General features: G+C 45.4%; 1 protein-coding gene across 1 annotated transcript in view; it reads left to right on the forward strand.

Annotated features, from left to right (window-relative positions):
* The window catches only part of ZNF704 (zinc finger protein 704), a 232,864-nt gene extending 216,508 nt beyond the window's left edge, over nucleotides 1-16,356 (forward strand). The window contains exons 6-9 of the mRNA XM_056110931.1: nucleotides 2,721-2,988; nucleotides 8,880-8,984; nucleotides 14,204-14,301; nucleotides 16,245-16,356. Of these exons, the coding sequence (XP_055966906.1) occupies nucleotides 2,721-2,988; nucleotides 8,880-8,984; nucleotides 14,204-14,301; nucleotides 16,245-16,356 (583 nt within the window). The remainder of the gene's footprint in view (nucleotides 1-2,720; nucleotides 2,989-8,879; nucleotides 8,985-14,203; nucleotides 14,302-16,244) is intronic.
* The last annotated feature ends 6,730 nt before the right edge of the window (nucleotides 16,357-23,086 follow it).

The following is a 23,086-nucleotide window of genomic DNA, read 5'->3' on the forward strand; positions in this document are numbered from 1 at the left end:
TGGACAGGAAGTGGGGACAGGAATAGAACAGACGCAGATTCTTCGTCTGCTCCCTGGGGTCCTGGATGGTATGTTTGTCAGAGAGCCAGGCCTGGCCAGACCTGATAGGGCAGTGAGAAACCTCCCCAGACGCCCAGCCCAAAAGCTCAGGGGAGAGGGGAGAAGCTGGAACGAGGCACAGATTTGGCCAAGGAGAGGAGGAAAATCTATTTTGGGTTCCATGGAGGAACTGTGAGTAGGAAAACTGTATATCCCAAGCACTTGCTGTTGTTGGAGGCACCCTTGAAACACCGGGTGCCCCATGCAAGGGATCCTCATGGGGCTCTCTGCTCAGTCAGCCCGTAAAGAGAAGTTGCTAGATTTGTACCACTTTTCTCGAAATTAACCAAATGAAAAGGATTTTCAAGGTTATGGGCATTTATTTTACTCAAGACTTTCTACGAAAGGACTCCACTCATTTGTGGAATGTAAAATAACATAATAGGAGACTGACACCCAAGGACAGTTGACGCTAGGCTCAGGAATAATGCCCCATAATTTGTAAGCCTGTCTCATGAGCTGGGGGGAAAGGCAGCTGGAATAGAGAAGGGATCACTAAGACAATGATGGTTGGAGGGATAGTTGGGGATGGGAGATGTGTGCTGAAAGTAGATAAAGGACCACGTGATAGCCTCTCAGTAACTGGATTGCAAACCATAATGCCCCAAAGTAGAGAGAGTATGGGGGAAATTGTCTGCCAGGGAGGCAGAGGGAGGGTCGGGTTGAGGGCGGGCGGGATAGTGGGGACATTGGTGGTGGAGAATGTGCACTGGTGGGGGTTTGGGTTTGATCATTCTATGAATGAAACTCAAACGTGAAAGCTTGTAACTGTATCTCACGGTGATTCAATAAAAAATAAATTATTTTTTTTTAATTTTTTGAAAAGGACTTTCTATGAAAAAATTATTATTTCACATGACCCGGGAAGAAATTTGAAGCACCAAGACACTTTTCTTAGGAATGGGAGACATGGGGGCATCTGACATCGATGCATTTAATAAGTCTGTCGTGCTTATTATGTTCCGGGAACATGTCTAAAACTATGTACATATTCATTTAGTCCACACCACAAGCAAAACTCGGATTAATCTCATTTTATCAGTAAAGACCCCGAGGTGCAGAACCCATGAAGAGAACAGGTCAGATGCAGGAGGCTCTGAGTTCTGAACCCAAGAATCTGGTGCCAGGACTCATGTGCAGAAGGACGGTGCCCCCAGTGCCAGTCAGCATCGAACAGATGCCTTCTCTGTGCAGATATCCTGATGTATAAAAGATCCCATGATGAACATAACATAGCCCTAGAGAATCAGCTTTAAGAAGATAAAGGTTTTTTAAAAATTACAGGAGGCCAAAAAGATAGTACCAGGTTAAGGCCTTGTCTATGGCCAGGCTCAGTTTGATCCCCACCATGACACATGGTCCCTTTATTTTTTTTAATCACCATGAGATACAGTCCCAAAACTTTCAGTATATTAAATATTTATTTCTTTATGCTACGCTTATCTTTTCCACTAGACTCTCAAGTTCATCAGGGAACTCAGCTGTATATTTACTGTGTGATGTAGATACTCAGAAATAGTGCCTAGACGTAGTAGATCCCCAGCAAATTGCTGCTGAATGGTCAGTGGATTGGTTGGTTGATTGGTTAATCGGCTGATGCTGACACTGCATTCTGTGTTCATTAAGCCACATTGTGAGTCAGTGGGATACACACCAATGTCAGTGTGTTAACTGCTTTCAAAGGTTGGGGGTCAGAGACATACTCCAGCAGGTAAAGCACTTGCTTTGCATGGGGCTGATTCTGGTTCTATCCCTGCATCACATATGGTCTCCCAAGCACTACTAGAGTAATCTCTGAGCACAGAACCAGGAGTAAGCCCTGAGCATGGTCAGATGTCGCCCCAGACAAACAAAGAGAGGTTAAAGTGGAGGGTCCGAGAGGGATAGGACAGGGGTTTAGGTGTTTCCCTTGCATGCTGCTAACTCTGGTTCAATCCCAAGTGTTACATACGGTCCCCTGAGCACAGAGCCAGGAATTAGTGCTGAGCACCACCAAGGTGCCCCAAAACGTTAAAGAAGAACTTACCTAAAAGAAGAGTTTTGGCTTAAGTGCTGCAGGAAAGAAGAAAAAACATTCCACCAATTGCGACTACGCGACACTTCCCACCACACACCCTACCCAAAGTTCAGGAGTCCTGCACCACATTTGATGGAGTTCAAAGTAGAAAGCAAGCAATCATAGAGGGAATTTTTTTTCAGCAATAGATATAAAAGCACACAAGGCTCAACTTCTAATAAAACGTTAGTGATCGCTTATAAGAAGGGTTTAATGGCCCCTGGGTGGAATACAGCCATCCTCAGCCTCTTTCCTCTAAGGATATTTTTTGTAGCATTTTCAGCGTTTTTTCATAACAAGCAATACAAAATATATTATTTCCGTTCTGCTTTGGGTCAGGGATTGGGGTTTGGGATGGAGGCATTTGAAATATGGTGGTGGGAAGGTGTAATGGTGGTGGGATTGGTACTGGAATATTAAACGTAATGAAATACTGTGAACTACTCTATAAAATTAAACAAAAAAAGAAGAAAAGTGTTCCGAAAAGAGGGAGCAGCACGCGTAAAATTTGGAGGAAGCGTGGTGTTATGTATGATTGAACGATTGCTGCTCTGTGTCACCTCAGGCGCGTCGGTGACTCCGACTACAGTGACGGGGAAGAGGACTTCTACTACACGGAGATCAAGCTCAACACAGACTCCGTGGCAGATGGGCTGAGCAGCCTGGCCCCCGTTTCTCCCTCCCAGTCCCTGGCCTCGCCTCCCACTTTCCCCATCCTGGATTCAAGCCGAGCGGAAACTCCTTGTGCCAAAACTGAAACGAAGCTGATGACGCCTCTGAGCCGCTCGGCCCCCACCACCCTCTACCTCGTGCACACTGACCACGCTTACCAGGTGACTAGTGGGGGCCCAGAGAGGACCCTTGGACCCCTAACCCAACCCAGGAGCCTTCTGACCCCCAAGACACTCAATAGAGAGTAAAGACGCGGTTAAGACTCAGAGAAAAGATTTATTTCTTTTCCTCCTTTTATTTTTTTTTCCTTCTTAAATTTTTATTAGTGAAACACCATGAGGTACAGTTGTAGACTTGCAATTTTTTGTGCTTAGGTTTCAGTTATACAATGATCGAATACCCATCCCTCCACCAGTGCCCATTCTCCACCACCATGGATCCCAGTATTCCTCCCTCCCCCATCCCGCCATCCCACCCTACCTATGTGGCAGGGCATTCCCTTTTGTTGTCTTTCTCATTTTGAGTGCTGTGGTTTGCAAAAGAGACATTGAGTGGCGATCTTGTTCGGACTATAGTCTACTCTCATCATACAGTTCCCATTCTGAGAGGAACCTCCCAACACCCTATATTTGGTGCTCCCTTCTCTATCTGAGCTGCCTTTTCCCCTAGCGTGTGCGGCTGTCCTCAAAGCCATGGAGTAATCCTCCTGGTATACTTATCTCGGCTATTCTAGGGTGTTAGTCTCCTATTTTGTTACTTTATGTTCCCCAGATGAATGCAATCTTTCTATGTCTGTCCCTTTCTTTCTAACTCATTTCGCTTAGCATGATACTTTCCATGTAGTACCACTTGTATATGAATTTCATGACTTCATCTTTTCTAACAGCTGCATAGTAATCCATTGTGTAGATGTACCAAAGTTTCTTTAACCAGTCATCATCTGTTCTCGGGCACTCAGGTTTTTTCCAGATTCTAGCTATTGTAAACAGTGCTGCAATGAACAAACAAGTGCAGATGTCACTTTGACTATACTTTGTTGCCTCTCTGGGATATATTCCCAGGAGTGGTATACAGGCCAGTGTCTGTGGGTTCTTAGCCTCCCCAGTGCTGACCAGAATAGCCCCCATCCCTTAGACCTTGTTAAAACGATTAAAATCTGGGGCTGGAGTGAGAGCACAATGGGTAGGGTATTTGTCTTACACGTGGCCAACCCGGGTTCGATTCCCAACATCCCATATGGTCCCCTGAGCACCCGCCAGGAGTCATTCCTGAGTGCCTGAGCCAGGAGTAAACCCCTGAGCATCGCCAGGTGTGACGCAAAAAAAGCAAAAAATTTTAAAAAAAGACGATTAAAATCCTTAAGACATAATGCCCTCCGAAGAGAGCCTGGCACACACTAGGTTGGTTACGTGAAAAATAGAATAGATGACAAGGTCAGCATGGAAAACCTTTGGCATAGTAACAGAATCATCCTGCATCTCAAATCTGGAACTTCATGCCCTGTTTTCTGGATTGGTCACTAACCCTCACAGAGGGGGGCTTCAGGGGCTGTAAGGATTTCCCTGTAATGGTCTCAGCATCATCTAGAAACATGATAATAATGTAAATTATGTGGTCACCCCATACCTGTGGGATCAGAGCTTGGAAACCTGCAGTTGGCGTTGTAACAGACCTCCAGGTAATTTTGATTCATTCGTAGGTCTGCTAAGACCCTACAATAGGAAAATACAGGACATGGCTGGAACTCCTTTCCCCCACAGAAACTGTGAACTCTTTAGAAGATGATTTGTTTTTTAATAAATTTCATTACCTTCTTTGTTCAAGAAAATATCTTCCCCACCAGTCTAAAAGACCCTATGTACTTTGTTTTCAATCTCCTTTAAAGTGAAAAACAAGTTTCACGCAATAGTACAGCGGGTATGCCACTTGCCTTGCATGCAGCTATCTGGGTTTGATAAGAAGCATCACATGTGGTCCACTGAGCCCCACCAGAAGTGATCACTGAGCACTACCGAGTGTGCACCCCCCCCAAAAAAAAGACAATTACTAGAACCCTTTACTCATAGGTGGTAGATGTGGTTGGTGAATCTTAATCACATACAAACTTGTGAAATATATTCTCAAATGTTTCTTTTTTAATTAAGTTTTTAAATCTCCTTTACATAGTTAGAATTGTGTTTTCCCACCTTCTTTTATAAATAATTTACCATATAAGTAGAAAATGCTCAGCTAAATGAAAATGCCAAATCATTTCAATCATGCTCTTATAGGTAGGATTTACTTTTCAGTCCTTCCAGTTTTTTAATATCATTAATTTCTCAACTACAAAAATTTTCTGCCTGTAACTCTTTTTTATCTTTCAGTTCCTAGGAGAGGATTTACTGAATTAGATGATAAACAGTTTACAGCTGCACATCACCAAAACATTTTCAGTGGCCATTTACGCAACCACTGTCACTAGCAACTATACTTGTCATTAGAAAAATTAAACCTTAGGGGACAAATCTAGCCACTTAGTAGACTTAAGGTCAAGAATAATGGAGTAAAGCTAATTTAATAACAGAATCATTTTATTCCTGACTCATATTTTTCAAGAAAAAATAATTCGTTGTTTGTCAGTATTGCATTTAGGTCAAATCAATTTAACTAATTAAATTATTTTGCTTATCTAATGAGATTTGGAACAGATAGTGGGCGATCTAGAAGGTCTTTGTTTATAGATGTGAATGTTTATCATAGAAAATGCTAAAAAACATTTTTAAAATGTATTCCCTTGGCTAATATATTTTGTTTATCCTTCAACACTTCTATAGATGTGTGTGTGTGTATATATATATATACATAAAAGAAATTGATTTAATGCTCTTTAATTGATTATAGTGCTATTAATATGTTTTTTCCACTCTATGCTGGGAGCATTTTCCCATACCAATGACTATTCTTCAACAATAGCATTTTAATGGTTTTGTTGACATATCATAATTTATGTATACACCTATTTCCCTATTACTGGACATTTGTGTTTTCTGATTCTTAGTAATATATACTTCTACCTCATTTTGGTGGGCTGGAGCAATAGCACAGCAGTAGGGCATATGCCTTGCACACAGCCAACCAGGGTTCGATTCATCCATCCCTCTCCGAGAGCCCAGCAAGCTACCAAGAGTATCCCACCTGTACGACAGAGGCTGGCAAGCTCCCCATGGTGTAGTCGATATGCCAAAAACAGTGACAACAAGTCTCACAACGGAGACGTTACTGATGCCCACTCGAGCAAATTGATGAACAACGGGAGGACCGTGGACAGTGCTACCTCATGTCGGTGAAGGGACAGTGATGCTGGGGTTGGATTTGAAGTTGGAACATTAAATATCTCAAGCTATTAAAAACAGTTCCTAAATAAAAATAATAATGATTATGATGGAAAATAAACAAAATGTGGTTTTTCAATGAACATCCCTCTATTCACTTTCTTTTTTTTTCCCCCTTTATTTTATTTTATTTTTTTAAAGTTGTAGATTTACAATTTTTTGTGCTTTGGTTTCAATTATACAATGATCAGATACCCATCCCTCCACCAGTGCCCATTTTCCACCACTATGGATAATATCCCCCCCACCCCCATCCCCCCATCCCCCCTGTCTCTGTGGCAGGGCAATCCCCTGTGTTCTCTCTCTCCTTTTGGGTGTTGTGGTCTGCAAAAGAGGCATTGAGTGGCAAACATGTTCAGTCCATAGTCTACTTTCGACATGCATCTCCCCTCCTGGGAGGATCCTCCAAACATACTTTATTTGGTGCTCCCTTCTCTATCTGAACTGCCCTTTCCTCTAGGATACCTGGCTGGCCTCTAAGTTATGGAGTAATCCTCCTGGTGCTGATCTCAGCTATTCTTGGGTATTAATCTCATACTTTGTTACTTTATATCCCCCAGATGAATGCAATCTTTCTATGTCTATCCCTCTCTTTCTGACTCATTTCGCTTAGCATGATACTTTCCATATTGTACCACTTGTATGTAAATTTCATGACTTCATCTTTTCTAAGAGCTACATAGTACTCCATTGTGTAGATGTACCAAAGTTTCTTTAACCAGTCATCTGTTCTTGGGCATTCAGGTTTCTTCCAGTTTCTGGCTATTGTAAAGAGCGCTGCAATGAACAAACAAGTGCAGATGTCACTTCGACTATACATTTTTGCCTCTCTGGGATATATTCCCAGGAGTGGTATTGCTGGGTCAAATGGGAGCTCAATTTCTAATTTTTTGAGAATCGTCCATACTGTTTTCCAGAAGGGCTGAACCAGTGGACATTCCCACCAACAGTGAAGGAGTGTCCCTTTCTCGCCACATCCACGCCAGCATCGGTTGCTTTTGTTCTTTTGGATGTGGGCCAGTCTCTGAGGTGTGAGATGGTATCTCATTGTGGTTTTGATCTGCATCTCCCTGATGATTAATGATGTAGAGCATTTTCTCATGTGCTTTTTTGCCATTCGGATTTCTTCTTTGAGAAAGTTTCTGTTCATTTCATTGCCCCATTTTTGGATGGGGTTGGATGTTTTCTTCTTGTGGAGTTTAACCAGTATTCTGTATATCCTGGATATCAACCCCTTGTCAGATGTGTATTCGGTGAATATCCTTTCCCATTCTGTAGACTGTCTTTGTATTTTGGTCACTGTTTCTTTGGAGGTGCAGAAGCTTCTTAGTTTAAGATAGTCCCATTTATCTATCTCTGTTTTCACTTGCTCGGCCAGTGGCGTGGCATCTTTGAAGATACCATTAGCTTCAATGTCATGGAGGGTTTTGCCAACTTTATCTTCAATGTACCTTATGGTTTCTGGTCTGATGTTGAGGTCTTTAATCCATTTTGATCTTACTTTTGTACATGGTGTTAGGCAGAGTTCTGAGCCTATTTTTTTGCATGTAGCCGTCCAGTGATGCCAACACAATTTATTAAAGAGGCTGAAATTAGAAGTAAATCACACACAAAAACAGAAAACTAAATCAAACACCTGGAAATTAAACAGTGCACTATTGAACAACGAGTGGATTAGACAGGAAATCAAAGAGGAAATCAAAAGATTCCTAGAAACGAATGAAAATGAGAACACGAGTTACCAAAACTTATGGGACACAGCAAAGGCTGTGTTAAGAGGAAAGTTTATAGCTCTACAAGCATTCCTCAGGAAGGAGGAGCGAGCACACATAAGTAACCTAACCTCACAGCTTAAGAGCTTGGAGAAGGACCAAAAAAAGGAGCACAACCCGAACAGGAGAAAGGAAATAATAAAACTCAGAGCAGAGATTAATGAGATGGAAACCCAAAAAACAATCCGAAAGATCAATGAAACCAAGAGCTGGTTCTTCGAGAAAATTAACAAGATCGATAAGCCTCTAGCAAAACTCACAAAGAAAGGGAGAGAGAAAACCCTAATAAACCGAATCAGAAATGAAAAGGGGGTCATTACAACAGAAATCACTTTCTAAGAATGAATTCTCAGGAGTGGAATCGCTAACATGCAGAACACTAAGAGTTTTTATACACATCACCAAATTAGCCCTCCAAAGTGTTATCCGATTTTTCTCACCCACCATCACAGTATAAAAGTGTGGATTTCCTAACTTATTCATGAAGGCTGCTACCTCACAAATGTTCTAGCTAGGTACGTGTATATGGAACAAAACTTCCTTTCAGAAACTAAGGGTCTAAAACCTCCTTTTATGCCTTAGCAAGATGGCTGAGATATATCCAACTCTTATTTCTTTTTCTTTTTTAATTGAATCACATTGAGATGCAGTCACAAAGCTTTCATGTTTGAGTTTCAGTCACACAGTGATCAAACACCCATCCCTCCACCAGTGCACATTCGCCACCACCAATGTCCCCAGTTTATCTCCCAACTCTTATTTCTAAACAACTCTCTTTGGCTATATTGAATCTCCTCCTTTTAGATAGTGTAATATGTTTGGTCTCATTTCTAAGGCTCTTCTTTGTGAAGTTTCACATTCTGAGGAAAACCGTTCGTGTGTGACCAATCTCTGTTTTCCATTCAACAGGCCACGCCCCCCGTGACCATTCCAGGATCAGCCAAGTTCACCCCCAATGGCAGCAGCTTCAGCATTTCCTGGCAGTCTCCTCCAGTTACCTTCACAGGCATCCCTGTAAGTAGAAAAGAAACAGGAAACCTGGTCAACGTGGCTTGAACCCAGAGCTTCACACATACAAGGCATCTTCTCTAGGGCTAAGCACATTCTAGCCCACTCTTTCTTTTTTTTCCTTTTTTTAATTTTTTATTAGTGAATCACCATGAGGTACAGTTACAACCTTACGAACTTTCATATTTCAGTCATACAATAATCGTACCCATCCCTCCACCAGTGCCCATTCTCCTCCACCAATGTTCCCAGCATCCCTCCCACCATCCCCACCCCACCCCACGCCCACCCCACCCCGCCTCTGTGGCAGGGCATTCCCTTTTGTTCGATTTCTTTTTGGGTGTTGTAGTTTGCAATAAAGGTATTGAGTTGCCATCGTGTTCAGCTTATAGTCTGCTTTCAACACACATCTTTCAACCCAAATGGGTCCTCCCAACATCCTTTACTTGGTGTTCCCTTCTCTATCTGAGCTGTCTTTTCCCCCAGCATGTGAGGCCAGTTTCCAAGCCATGGAGCAGAGCTCCTGTTAGAAAACTCAAAGACATTTTTATCTGTATGTAAGCTGTCAGAAATTAAGGGTTTTTTTGGTGGTTTTTTTTTTTTTGTATTGGTGGTACTTTTTCTTAAGGCACTGTGGTTTACAACACTGCTAATTATAGGGTTTTATACATAAAATATCCCAGCACCACACCCTCCTCCAGAGAATTGATGCTACTTTTTTTAATTTCCAGAAGGCTTTATAAAATGAACAGCTGAACCCAGACCTTGTGTCATGAAGGAAAAACTGTTATACAAGTGAAATTTATCATTCTAAGTGACTCTATAAAATGCATGACAAATTATTCTCATCTTGAAGGGTAAAAAATTGAAATCACCTTTTTCCTTCATATGTTTAAATTCATACGGGTGGGTAATTTGAAGATAAATGAGTATTAAACTACGCAGTCATATTTAAGTAGTATATAAGAATTAATTTGTTATAGGTAAGGATTGCTATCTGATAAACTGCCATGAATATTGACTTCCCGCTATTCATCTTTTAAAGACTTTTAGGTCTCATGTAGCATATTATCGAATAGCCGTAGTCCTATGCACTGTTTATTGTCTCTGTGCCTTATAACTCCTGGGAAGGTTCCAAATGTGACTTGTGATACTATATTATGAATCTCTTTTTCTCCTATTTCTCCTCTCCCCCAAAGACCTCACAAAAGTTTCTCCTTATCAACCACTGGCAATTCCTGGAGGTGTCCAGCAAAGACTAAGGCCTCCAGTGGAGCTGATAAAAAAGGAAAAAGTGGCTCAATCAATTATGCTGTGCTCTGTGGATGAATATTTATCGATTCCCTAGAGGAATAGCCAGCAAATATAAAGCATCCTGCTGGCAGCAGTTGGTGGATTGGCAACTTCCAAATGATATTCCTCATTGAATTTTTTAAACAACATCACGATCTGGAGTAATTCAGAACGTTGCCGGCTTCACTGACACTTGGCTGCCTTCTGCCAGTTGTTGGAGAAGAGCGAGTGCAGTGACTTCACTTGTGGGTAGACTTCGGAAGAGCTTAGACATGGCTGTGCTGGTTTTGCTTCTGGCAAAAACCATAATCCACAGAGGTGAATGTCAGAGGTTAACAGTCCTGTTGGCACCCTTTGGGTGTTTGTTTTGGTCAACATGAGAGTTCCAGAGCAGGGTGGGAGAGAGAGCACAGGAGGGGAGGTGCTTGCCTGCAAGCAGAGAGCCAGGCTCCATCCCAGCACCTCCTCTGGCCCCCTGAACACCAACAAGGGGGCTGCAAGTACACAGAGACTCAGAACTGGAGCGTTGGTCTACAGAACTGAGTTGAAACAATGTATGAATGAAAGTTTCATTAACATTATTGTAAATTATGGTACCCAGGTAAAAATGGGAGAAAAAAATTAAACATAAAAACAAGGATCCAGGGGCCGGAGCGATAGCACAGCAGGTAGGGCGTTTGCCTTGCACACGGCTGACCCGGGTTCAATCCCCGGCATCCCATATGGTCCCCAAAGCACCGCCAGGAGTAATTCCTGAGTGCAAAGCTAGGAGTAACCCCTGAGCATTGCTGGGTGTGACCCCCCCCCAAAAAAAGGATCCAGAGAGATAATATGGGGGTTAAGATGCTTCTCTTGCATGCAAGCCGGTTGGGTCCCCCGTACCACATCATCCCCTGGTACCTGGAAGTGCAGCTCTGGGAGGCCCCAGAACCCGTGGGGAGATCCAGCACCATTGGGCCCGAATCAGCAGGAGCGGCGCCCGGCCCCAGACCTCCTGAGTACCGAGTTCTATAGATAAATAACTCAAAATTAAAGTGTCTGTATGAGTTTTGTTTGCAGAGCAGGGGATTGTAGTTTGTTTTGATTTGGTTTCAGTTTTTGCTTTATTCTGGGGTTCTTGAAGACAAGAAGACATGTTACCACAACGTTCTTGTTGTTCGTATACTCTCAATGCGTGCTTTTATTTTCATTTGGCAGGGGTGGAACTGGGCCACTCCAAGCTCTGCTCAGAGAGCACTCCCGGCAGAACCCTGCCGCACTATCTCTCCAGCCCCTAAGAACGCTTCTTAAAAGTGGGTGCCGGCTGTTCCCCTCTTCCTGGGGACTGATTCTCCCCGCACCGCAGCTGCCGACAGGTACCGGCATCTGGCTGGAGACTTCTCGGCAGTGTCAGGACCAAGCTCTGAATCTGAGAGAATTCCTCCTTTCTGAATTCCTGACTTGGGGTTCTCATTCACAAGCCCTAAAAGTATTGGGAAACCAAATGAATTTGCATTCATAACGGCTTCAACTGCATCCCAGCGGAAGACGAGAGTGGTTTCTACTTTATAAAATGCTTTCGAAGCAGCACTTGGGGCTTTGTACTCGCAAACAAATACTGCGCTGTCAACCCCGTTTAAGATGAGCCTTTCTCGTCCGTCGCAAGCTCTGGTGGGGGGTAAGGGAAGGGTGTTCAGGGACACGAGAGAGTGGGAGTAAGCCGCTTCTGCGAACTCCCCAGGTTGGCAGGGTTTTACTTATTCATTCACTTACACCAATTTTCCCGAACGTTGGGCTTTAATAAGTTCCCTGGGTAAGACCTCTTCCCAGAGGCCCCTGGCTGCGAAGGCCGTTCTGCATATTTGCAGATGGAGCTGCAAAGGTCCTACTTTCCTCACCGAAGGCTGTAGGCAAAGGCGTAGGAGCCAGAGACACACTAATTGCAACTTTCTTTGACCTGTGTTTCCCCCAGGACCCGTCTTTGCTTCTAATTATTTTCATTCTTTTCTCTGTGATTTCCTGGTGGGAGCTGAGAGTTCTCCGTCGCTCTGCTGGGCTGGGACCACCAGGGCAGGCCGCCCTAGACTCGGGGGTTGGAGCAACCCGAGTTCATTTTCTCTCAGTCCTGGAGGCTGGAAGGCTCAGAGCCCACCGCCTGCAGATGGCTTCCCGCGGGGACCCCCTACCTGAGGATGCTGCTCACGGATCTTACCTGGCCTTTCTATTTCTGGGCCTGGTGGAATGCTTAGTTAGTCTGTTTTTTTAGCATTGTCCTCCCATTATTCATCGATTTGCTCGAGTGTGCCCAGTAACATTGTGAACCTTGTTACTGTGTTTGGCATATCGAATACGTCACACGTAGTTTGCCAGGCTTTGCCGTACAAGCAAGATACTCTTGGTAGCTTGCCAGGCTCTCCGAGAGGGGAGGAGGAATCGAACTTGGGTCGGCTGGGTCAGCCGTGTGCAAGGCAAATGTCCTACAGCTGTGCTATCACTCCAGCCCAGTCTTTTTTTTTAAAAAAAAAAAAAGAAAGAAAGAAAAAACCCTTGGGGGACAGACCGGTCATATCCTAAGTTGTAAGAAGTTAAAGCCCACTCAGGTTCTTCCTTTTTACCATTCGAAAGCTACAAACTCACACAAAGAAGGTTCCGACAGGTCCTGGGGTTAAGGTGCTTGCTGTGCACGAGGCCAACCCTGGTTCAATTCCCGCCCCAGCTGGTTCCCTGAGCATGACCAGGAGTAACACTCCTGAGCACAGAGCCAGATGTAGCCCCCGAGCACTGCCAGGTGTAGTCCCCAGGAATTTTTGGGTTTTTTTTGTTTTTGGGGGGTCACACCCGGAGATGCTCAGGGGTTACTCCTAGCTCTGCACTCAGAAATTACTTCTGGCCGTGCTCAGGGGACCATACGGGATGCTGGAAATCGAACCCGGGTCATCCGCGTGCAAGGCAAATGTCCTACTCACAGTACACAGTACTCCAGCCCCAGTCAGTTTTTTGTTTGTTTGTTTGTTTGTTTTTTAATCACAAAGTGGGCCCTAGCAATAGGACAGCTGGGAGGGCTCTTTCTTTGCACTCAGCCAAGCCTGTTTGACCCCCAGCATCCCAGAGGGTCCCCAGAGCACTGCCAGGGGTGATTCCTGAGCGCCCAGCCAGGAGGAAGCCCTGAGCACTGCCAGTGTGGCCCAAGAACAAACAAAAAAAAAAATCACTATGTAAAGACTTTTTCACATACCATTCACACTGCTGCTCTGTTGGGAGGCTCAGATGCAAATCCTGACTAGAATCTCTCTCTCTCTCTTTCTCTCTCTATCTCTTTCTGTCTCTCTGTCTTTCTCTCTCCCTCCCTCTCTCTGTCTCTCTGTGTGTTTCTCTCTGTGTGTCTCTGTCTCTCTCTCCCACCCTCTCTCTCTCTTCCCTCTCTTCCCTCTCTTCCCTCTCTCCCTCTCTCTCACCTTCTCTCTCCCTCCTTCCCTCCCTCTTTCTCTTTCTTTGTGTTTCTCTTTCTCTCTTTTTCTTTCTCTGTGTCTCTCTCTTTCTCTGTTTGTCTCTGTCTCTGTCTCTCTCTCTCTCTCTCTCTCTCTCTCTCTCCTTCCCTCCCTCCCTCTCCCTCTCCCTCTCACTCTTCCTCTCCCTCTCTCCCTCCTCCCAAGTGGGCTCAGTGGCCTAGACCCACTCCTATATTCAGCCACCCCAGGCGAGTGATTCAGCATGAGGGTGAGGTTGAGGTGCTGGCCAGGCCCTGCTTTCTGCCTGGAACCTGCGTCTGCCACATGCGAGGCAAGCCCCTTACCTCTCGTGCTCTCTCAGGCCCTCCCATGTTAATGTTGACTTACGTTCTTTGGAAAAGAAGCACCTCATCTTCCTGTCCGATGGCCTGGGTCCACCGTGCATGTGGACAGAAAGAGCCACGCCTGCTGCTTCCCCGTTAACGCTGTTTCGTGTCCTTGCAGGTTTCTCCGACGCACAGTCACCCCTTGGGCACAGGCGAGCAGCGGCCGCACACACACACGATCCTGTCCTCGCCACCTCGCGGTACGGTCAGCCTGAGGTAGGCCTGCCGGGCGCGCCACACTCCTCGACTGAAAGAAATTCCCCAAAACTCAGAAGAACAGCAAGGCTAGGAGAAACCAGACAGGGCCTCCCCTAACTGCCCCAGAACTTGCTGCTGCAACAGGGATGGGACAGGAAGATACCACGTTAGCGAAAGTCAGAAAGAAAGTCAAGGGGCTGGAGTGATAGCACAGTGGGTAGGGCATTTGCCAGCGGGTAGGCTGACCTGGGTTCGATTCCCAGCATCCCATACGGTCCCGTGAGCACTGCCAGGAGTAATTCCTGAGTCCAAAGCCAGGAGTAACCCCTGTGCATCGCCAGGAGTGACCCAAAAAGCCAAAAAAAAAAAAAAAGAAAACAAAAAAAGAAAGAAAGTCAAACACCAGGTGATCACATTCATTTGTGGAAAAGAAAGAAACAGAACAGGAGAGCGGATAGTATCAAACAATGGTAAACCCTTAGCCGTAGGTTACAAACTCAGACTACCAGCAGCTCAGGGGAGGTGATGAGGTGAACGTAAGTGCAGGATCTTGGGCACTTTGGAGGTGGTGAGGTGTGGGACCTGGGCCCATCGGAACCGTAAGCATTGACAGTATTGTAAACACGCGCCAACGTGTTTACAAGAGTTTACCCAGGTGTGGTACCTGGGTACGGCATTATCGCTACTGTAAACACGTGGCTTAAACATTAATAATTAAATAAAGAACAGGGGGAAAGATTCCCCAGAATGATTTCCCCATCTGCTAACTAACGGAAGGTCATATTTGGAGAGTAAACAGTTTGCAGTGGTGTCCTGCAGAACAGGGAATGGTGATACTGAGGCTGATTATTTATTTGGACTAAAACTTTTAGAAACTTTTTTTTTTCAATGTTTGGCACTGAGATACTGTTAATGATAAGTTCTCATTCAGACAGTGTTCCAGCACCTTCCACCACTGTGTCATCGCCCTCCTCAGCCTCCCTCCCTCTCCCCTCCCCCCACCATGGTAAGCTCAGTTCTGCCAGTTCTGAGGTTCTGTTGCTTCTCACTTTTGATTATTCCCTTCTTGTGATTCTTTATATCCCACATAGGAGAGAGGTTATTTTGTACTTGTCCGTCTATTTTTTTTTCTTTTTGGGTCACATCCGGCGATGCTCAGGGGTTACTCCTGGCTCATGCACTCAGGAATTACTCCTGGCGGTGCTTGGAGGACCATATGGGTTGCTGGGGATTGAACCCGGATCAGCTGCGTGCAAGGCAAATGACCTACCCGCTGTGCTATCGCTCCCGCCCCTTTTCCGAATATTGAGTGTGTTTAAAGCCATATTGCGTTAACCATATTAAATGAATTAAAAGATTCAGTGTTCGCGGGGCTCAGGGAAGACCTTTCACCCCTCCCCTCCCACATAACCCAGCCAGAGAACTACGAATGTGAGACATCATCAGTCTCTGTTTCTTTTTTCTTTTTTTTTTTCTTCTTGAGTCACACCTGGCGATGCACAGGGGTTACTCCTGGCTCATGCACTCAGGAATTATTCCTGGCAGTGTTCAGGGGACCATATGAGATGCTGGGAGTTGAGCCTGGGCCAGCCATGTGCGAGGCAAACGCCCTACCTGCTGTGCCATGACTCCAGCCCCAGAGTCTCTGTTTCAAACCTGGGAAGAGCCATTCTTGTCTACCTCGAGTGACTGCATGCCTATTTCTTGTTCGGTTTCATTTTCCAAACGTGGCCCAAAGCACACATCTAGGAGTGACGATGGTAACTGTGACCCAGGGTGACGACAGCAGATTCCGCGGGCAAACTGGAACAACCCTGAGAGCCCCCCCACCCCAGAAGGTGGAGAAACGCCTGGCGCGTGTCCCAGCACCTGTCCATGCATGTAGAGGGACCGGGGGCCCTTCGTGGAGGCCCATCGGAGGCTGTTCACTGAGTCGGTTGTTGCCCTTCTGTGTTGTGCAGGAAGCCCCGGGGAGAGGGCAAGAAGTGCCGGAAGGTGTACGGCATGGAGAACCGGGACATGTGGTGCACTGCCTGCCGCTGGAAGAAGGCCTGCCAGCGATTCACCGACTGAGGAGCCCCGGCCGAGCCCCACTCCCCAGACGCCCGCCCGCCTTCCCCTGCGGGTCTCCGAAAGGAATTTTTCCTTTGCAACAAGACACACATTGAAGCCCAGGAAAAGCACTTCCAGGGAACCTTTGTGTAATTACAGCAAAAAAAGAAAAGAAAAGAAAGGGGTGAGATCATCCCCCTCGCTGCCCTCGCTGAGTGGGAATCCAGCCTCGAGCAGCCGTGACTCATTTTTTTTTTCTTTTCAAAAAAAAAAGTCAATTTTTGTCTAAGTCGGAAAACTGGACTTCTCTAGCAAATCGAAACAACAAAAACCGTTTGACTTTGCAAGAAGGCCGATTTTGATAAGCTTTCTGAAAATGCCATTTCTGAGATTTTTTTTTCTTTTGACACTTAGAGAAAGCTACACGTTATTTGGTAGCCTTTGTACAAAGAACAATATCTGCTTTCCGTGTGAATAGACTTTTTCCCCCCGTTTTTCCAGTCGACTTCTCGAAGCAGTTCACCTCATGGGGCGTTGCAGGAAAAGTACAGCGCTCTGGGTATCTTTCCCGTGTCTTCTTTTTGTGTGTTTCATTCGTTTGGAAGAAAGGCCCCGAGTGAACCGCGATGGAGCCGGCAGCTTGCAGGGCCCCAGATGCAGACATCGGAAAGAGACTGACCGTAACAATCACCAGCAGACTGCAGCCCCGCACTGAGTTCAGGTCCCTATGGGGGAAGCCTCTGGGAGTCATCCTTGGATTTCTAAGAAGCACTTGCACACGAGGCAACCCAGCCCTGTCTCTGCCTGCCTGGATTCTGTCCAGAACTGGCACGCGAGCTGCGCGGGTCAGCCTCGGTGCTCCTCCGGGGACGGGCTGCCAAACCGCATCGCTGACCTGTGAGATGTTGCCGCCTCTTTGAGAAGTTGTCGCCAGCTTAACGGACTGGACCGTTGGCCCTGGCCTCTCCCCACCACCGCAGAATGGTTTCAGCAAGGTAGAGAACTCTAGATTCTCCGAGCAGGCTGGCTTTAGACGGCCCAGCACAGCCGACGCCTACCCGTTGCTCAGGAGGTCACATGGAGGGGACCAGCCAGCGACTGTGCGGAATGCACTTTTATAGGTTTGATGCTTTAGCATGTCTGGGATCTGGGGCTGGGGTTCGTGAACCATAGAAACATGATATGGGTAAATGGAAAGCCCAAAACCTTTATTTTTATTATTGGAAGAAAAAAAAATTACTCGAGGGATTCATTAGGAATTCACTCCGAAGGGAACCTACAGAGCACCAGAAACAAAATGCATGTCGGTATAGGAATTTCACAATGTAGTCGGACCAGGGCTTGTACTGTGTTCCTTTTCTCGGGCTTTTTCGCCTGCCGTGTGTATGTGAGTGTGTGTCTGTGTCTGCTTATTTGTGGTTTTGGTGGTAATTGTGCAGGGAGAGGAGGGTAGTGGGCAAGCCCTATGAATAAGCTCGTTTTCTGTCTACCCAACTCTCAAACGCCCTGCGAAAGAGTTCTTTCTCCTATACCTATGCAAAGAAGCAAGAGCACCTTACAGGATGCACTGTGCTGGGACGAGGGGCTAGGATCAGCCATAGGAATGTTGAATGAAATTGCACAGAGGAACGTTTAATATATGTTGAAAGATTGTACATACACCTTTGTTTTTTTTTTAAGAATTGAAAGAAGTCACCTAATAATAAGCTCTCCTCTTTTTTTGTTTGTTTGCTTGTTTGTTACAAGTGAGGGATATATGAAGTTCTCTAGTGTTACATCCACAATCTGTAACATTCATATATTTTGGCAATTTTCTTTTTCAATTCTCCTATGCCTGACTTTTTTGAGCATTATTCCTTGGAAGAGATCCCTTTTCCTCTTTCATGGAGTTTTTCCTTTAAAAACGTATATTTCGGGGCTGGAACGATAGCACAGCAGGTAGGATGTTTTTGCCTTCCATCCGGCCGACCCAGGTTCGATTCCCAGCATCCCATATGGTCCCCCGAGCACCGCCAGGAGCAATTCCTGAGTGCATGAGCCAGGAGTAACCCCTGAGCATCGCCAGGTGTGACCCAAAAAGAAAAAAAAAACACGTATATTTCAGGAGAGCAGAATTCATTTCCCGTCACAGTTGCCCATCAGTTCTCGCCGCTGCCGCAGCTGTCACATGCAGTTCCAAGGTCAGCAAGGGAAGGGCTCTTTCTGTTGGTGAAGAAGCGTATTTGCATCCTTTGCCCCAGAATGTCGTTTCTTCTCCCTGCTTCATCTACAAGCATTCACAGCTGTGAGATGCTGTCCTGATCTGTTCCAGGAAACCCCAAGCAGTTGAGCCTGGGGATGGCCAAATGTTTGGACAGATTTCAGCACAGACCTAAGTGGTGGCCACGGTACAATTCTGGAGCAGAAAGTTCGCTCTTCTGCAAAACTACCTGGCCCTTGATCTCCGATTAAGTCATGAACCAAGAAACATATCTGAAATGATGAGGGCTTACATCCATCCCCTTTCCCAGAGCCTTGGGACACAGGGAGGAAGCGATCTTGTGGTTGTGGAGAGGTCCCAGAATGCAGTTCTGTGACTCCCCCACGCCGGCCTCCCCCAACATGCAGCCAGGAATTGTGCCCGGCTCTAGTCTGGCTGAGGCCAGTTTGACCCTTCCATGGATTTCTCTCTCTCAGTCCTTGCCCCGCACCCTGACGGGGGCTCCTTTCTGCTGCTCAGCCTGAGGCTTGTGCATCCGGGTATCCAGGTGCCCACAGAACCCTTCGTTCCTTCATACAGAGGCAGAGACCCCCACCCTGTTCCCCAAAGCATTGATGATGGCTAGGAGACCCCCAAGCTTTTGCTTGGCTAGCTTTGCAGAAAAAAGGATTGAACTTCATAATTACCCTGAAAACTATGATTGCAATATACAGCATCTGGTTGTTAAAACTGAACCTTGTTTTTTTTTTTAAGAGGAGAGCTATTTTGTTGTATCTTGGAACTAAACAAAGTGCCAAATTAAGCCAGACATTCACTTCAGGCCATCGCTGTGGTACGTTCTTTTTTTCTGTCTCGTTTGGCCGGCAGAGGAGGAGGAGGAGGTGGAGGAGGAGGAGGAGAGCGGGCAGGGACTGTACCCAGCACAGCACGAGCACAGAACCTCCAAGGGGTATCTGAGCATCAGAGGAGCAATACAAAGGAGCCCAGCCCTGGGGGTTTTCTGAAGTCGCGCGTTGTCACCTTGGGGCTTCTCCCCCCACCTCACCCCCACCCCTGGCTCTCCCCTCCTTCGGAAAAATTTTTTCATCTCTCATCAGTGAAGGCACGTCCGAGACAGCCAGTCTTCCCGGGAGAGCTGCAAAGCCAAGGGCGTCCCGTAGACGGTGGTTTTAAATCTCTGTCCTTCCCACAGGGCGGGTGTTTGGCCAGTGCCCTGCATGCAGGGAGTGCCTGGGTGGCCATGGGCTGGGGGGACAGAGGGGAGAGGCAGGAGGATGTTCTCATCTCAGCCCTGATTCTTTGACCAAGGTGAGGAAAGGGGTCCCTGAACCCCTCAGAGCTCCTTCCTCCCTAGCTGGACCCTGCGGCCGAGAGTAGTGAGTCCCAGCGACACCCGTGCGCCGTATCTGTCACTCCCTGCAAAGTCCCCACGAGGACTGCTTAGGGGACCATCCCTGAGTCTGATCACAGCCATGCTGCGAAACAGAATTTTCGGTCAAAATTGAGGTGTCACAGTTGGGCTCACCTTGAAGCTTCCTAAAGACATAGTGGTGACCGTGTGTCTTGCCAAGGGTTCCTTCAGCTGAGACGCCCTCTCTCCAAGCGCAAGCTCATTCCTGCCACCGCCATCATCTCTCGTCATCTCCCTGGAGTCCCCACTGAGTCACCCCCTGCGGCAGCCCTGGGGGTCCTGAATAGCCGGCTGAGTCCGTTCCTGCCTTTCTCAGACTTCACCAGGAAATGGAAGGCAGCGTTGGCTGGAGAACGGTCAGAGAAGTGTCAAGATTTGTACCCATAGGAGAGGATTCCTGGAACAGAGTAGCAAAATACTGTACATAATATTCATTTCCTCAGGGAAAACAAAGGGAAGAATCGATGGGGAGGCTCTTAAGACTCAGCTTATCAGTAGAATGTTCTCCCGTCAGAACGCTTGTTTTTTTTCCAATGGGCCGGATGTTATTTTGAGGCACGTTGGTGTGAACTTTGAGGGGTGGGAGAAAGCTCCCTGAGAGAGAGCTCTCCTGCTTCATTGGCCACCATCTAGAACTGACATTTGAACCCCAGGCCTCAGCCCTGGTGGCTATTTGTAGACCCGTGGAAGGCTTTTGCTGAATGTAATTGTGAATATAAAGCCTTGGTATTTCCTTTTTAGATCCACCCAGTTGGGTGACTGGTTATTAGCTATAAGCAGAATTCTGTAGACAAGGGCTGTTTAAAATGTGCATTTTTGCTTTAATGGCATGTTAAGGAGCAAACTTCTCTGGACTTTTGTGGATAAGATGCTGCTTTTTTTTTTTTCTCATGACCCTGTAGAATTTCTATCGACCACATCAACTGTAGCATTGACCTGTCTGCACACAGGGAAGAATTTGTGCATACAAATGAGCGGAGACAGAGCAGGATTCATGAATATGGATGAGAATGTGGATCATTCTGGAGAATGCACTGGGCACATGGGTCAACTGGAAATTTCATTTCTCTGAGAAAATAACCCTCCCACAGCAGCTCACACACTCCCTGCTCCCCGGAGCTCGGGGGGCTCCTCTGTATGAGAATTATTTTGTTGTAGCCTTTTGCTTGTAACTAGTCAAACCAGGAGTCAGTAAAATAAAATGAGATTAGCACCTTTAGGTACTGATGGTATCACTAAGTCACACACACCAATAGAGCAAGAAAGTGTACAATTCCTTTTAAGACCGACTGGTGTGCTTATTGTGACTGATTTTTCGGGGGGGGGGAAATGTATTTGATATACACATGCTTTAAATCACGTATCTCTCATAGGACCGAAATCAAAATTTTTGATTTCTGGTCCAATTTTGTAAATAGTTCCTTCTTTTTGAAGACAATCTCATGTTTTATAACTTTTCTTGTGGATCTAAGAATCACAATGGTGATGTGTTGTGTCAAAATGTACTCTCAAATACAAGAATAATTATAACTTAATTTTCCAAATAAGACAAAAACTATGTACTGCTTGGGCTTCTACAATTCTGAGATGTGACACTTTTATAATAAGCATTCGTACTTCTCAAGTTAACAGAACTGGAAATATTTTACAAGATGCAATGTTTTGTAATCACAAAGAACATGAACATTTTGTGGGAAATGACCTTGGTTTTATACATTGTAACTTATTTTTTAAAATACAGAATTTTACCAGACAGGAAGTGTTAATAGTATCAGCAATTCCTGTTCTCCAAACAAAGGGCTATGCCTCTTTTAAGCAAGTGTTTTGATGCATATCTTTTCAATTAACCCTCTGCAGCTAGGGTAGAAGTAGATTTGATGGAAATGTTATTGCAAGAGAAGCAAAATGCTAACCACTACTTCTGTTATTACTGGTGTGTTTTCAAATTTTTATAGAAAAGACACTGTATAGCTCCAATTTTCAAAATGTTTCTAGATATGCATATAGGCTATAGGAAAAAATACTCTTTTAAATTCTTTGAGGTAAAAGTGATGAATTCTCTCACCAAGTTTACTACTCATCCTACTAGAACTGGATACCTGCATTTAATTGGCAAGTGTAATTTGCTGGCAATTTCTAAGATCGTGGTCGGTAAGCCCAAAGATGGAATTGTTAGGTGATCGGTAGTATTTAAACATAATTTCTCCCTCAGCACTGACTCATGATTTTAAATTTCCTTATCAGAGCAAGTAATTTTTCTTCACACAGATTCACAAACAAGCTTGAGATGGGAAAGTGACTTTTCCCAAAAATTGAGAAATAAGGACAGGAGCCATGGAAGAGCTTCTTAACTGCACAGACAATTCTGCGCTCTGACAAATCTATGGCATAATGCTATTATCTTTTTTTCCCCTCTAGCCACACACTATTAAAGCAAGAAAGAAGAACTTACTGAAAACTATTTACTCCAAAGTCAGGGATGTGACTCAGTGGTGAACACACATTTTGTATACGTGAAGCCCTGGGTTCAAACCCTAGTACTAAAAAAAGAAAAAAAGAAAAAAAGAAAAGCACTAAAATGATTATTTATATACATACATATTATTTGTAAAACAAAGCAACAGCAACAAACATCTTTTCTTTCTAAGATTTTAGAAATTCTCTAGACTCAGTCAAGTATTCAGACAATATCAAAAGGCGAGCTGGGCTAGATCAGTAGCACACCTAGAGAACAACTCCAGGTGGTCAAAGGTCACACAAACTTTTTATTCAAGCGTACTTTATCATCTGCAGAGAAGGACTAAAACGCACAGCATTGGGGGAAACTGAGTTCAGTCTTAGTTCCTGGTCTCTGTGATGAGGAGAGTCTGCAAATGTCTTTTCTTCGTTCCCTGGGAAAACACCCTTGTTAGCGTGGAAGTCCTTCGTAGGAATCGATCGCTGGCAGGTTGTCAACCAAACGTGTCTTGTTTCACCTTTGAACAGAAATTTTCTAGTGTGGTAAAGCAGATGCCTTCGGAGGCCACGTAGAGGCAGTAAATGAGTGACTCACATCAGGCAGAAGGAGTGACACTAGAGAATGAGGAGATCTTGGTGAACGGTACGCCCATGCCCCTCCAAGAGCAGACCCCACGAGTAGC

Source organism: Sorex fumeus, unplaced genomic scaffold (genome assembly GCF_029834395.1).
Source record: "Sorex fumeus unplaced genomic scaffold, SorFum_2.1 ptg000002l, whole genome shotgun sequence".
Taxonomy (NCBI): Eukaryota; Metazoa; Chordata; class Mammalia; order Eulipotyphla; family Soricidae; genus Sorex; species Sorex fumeus.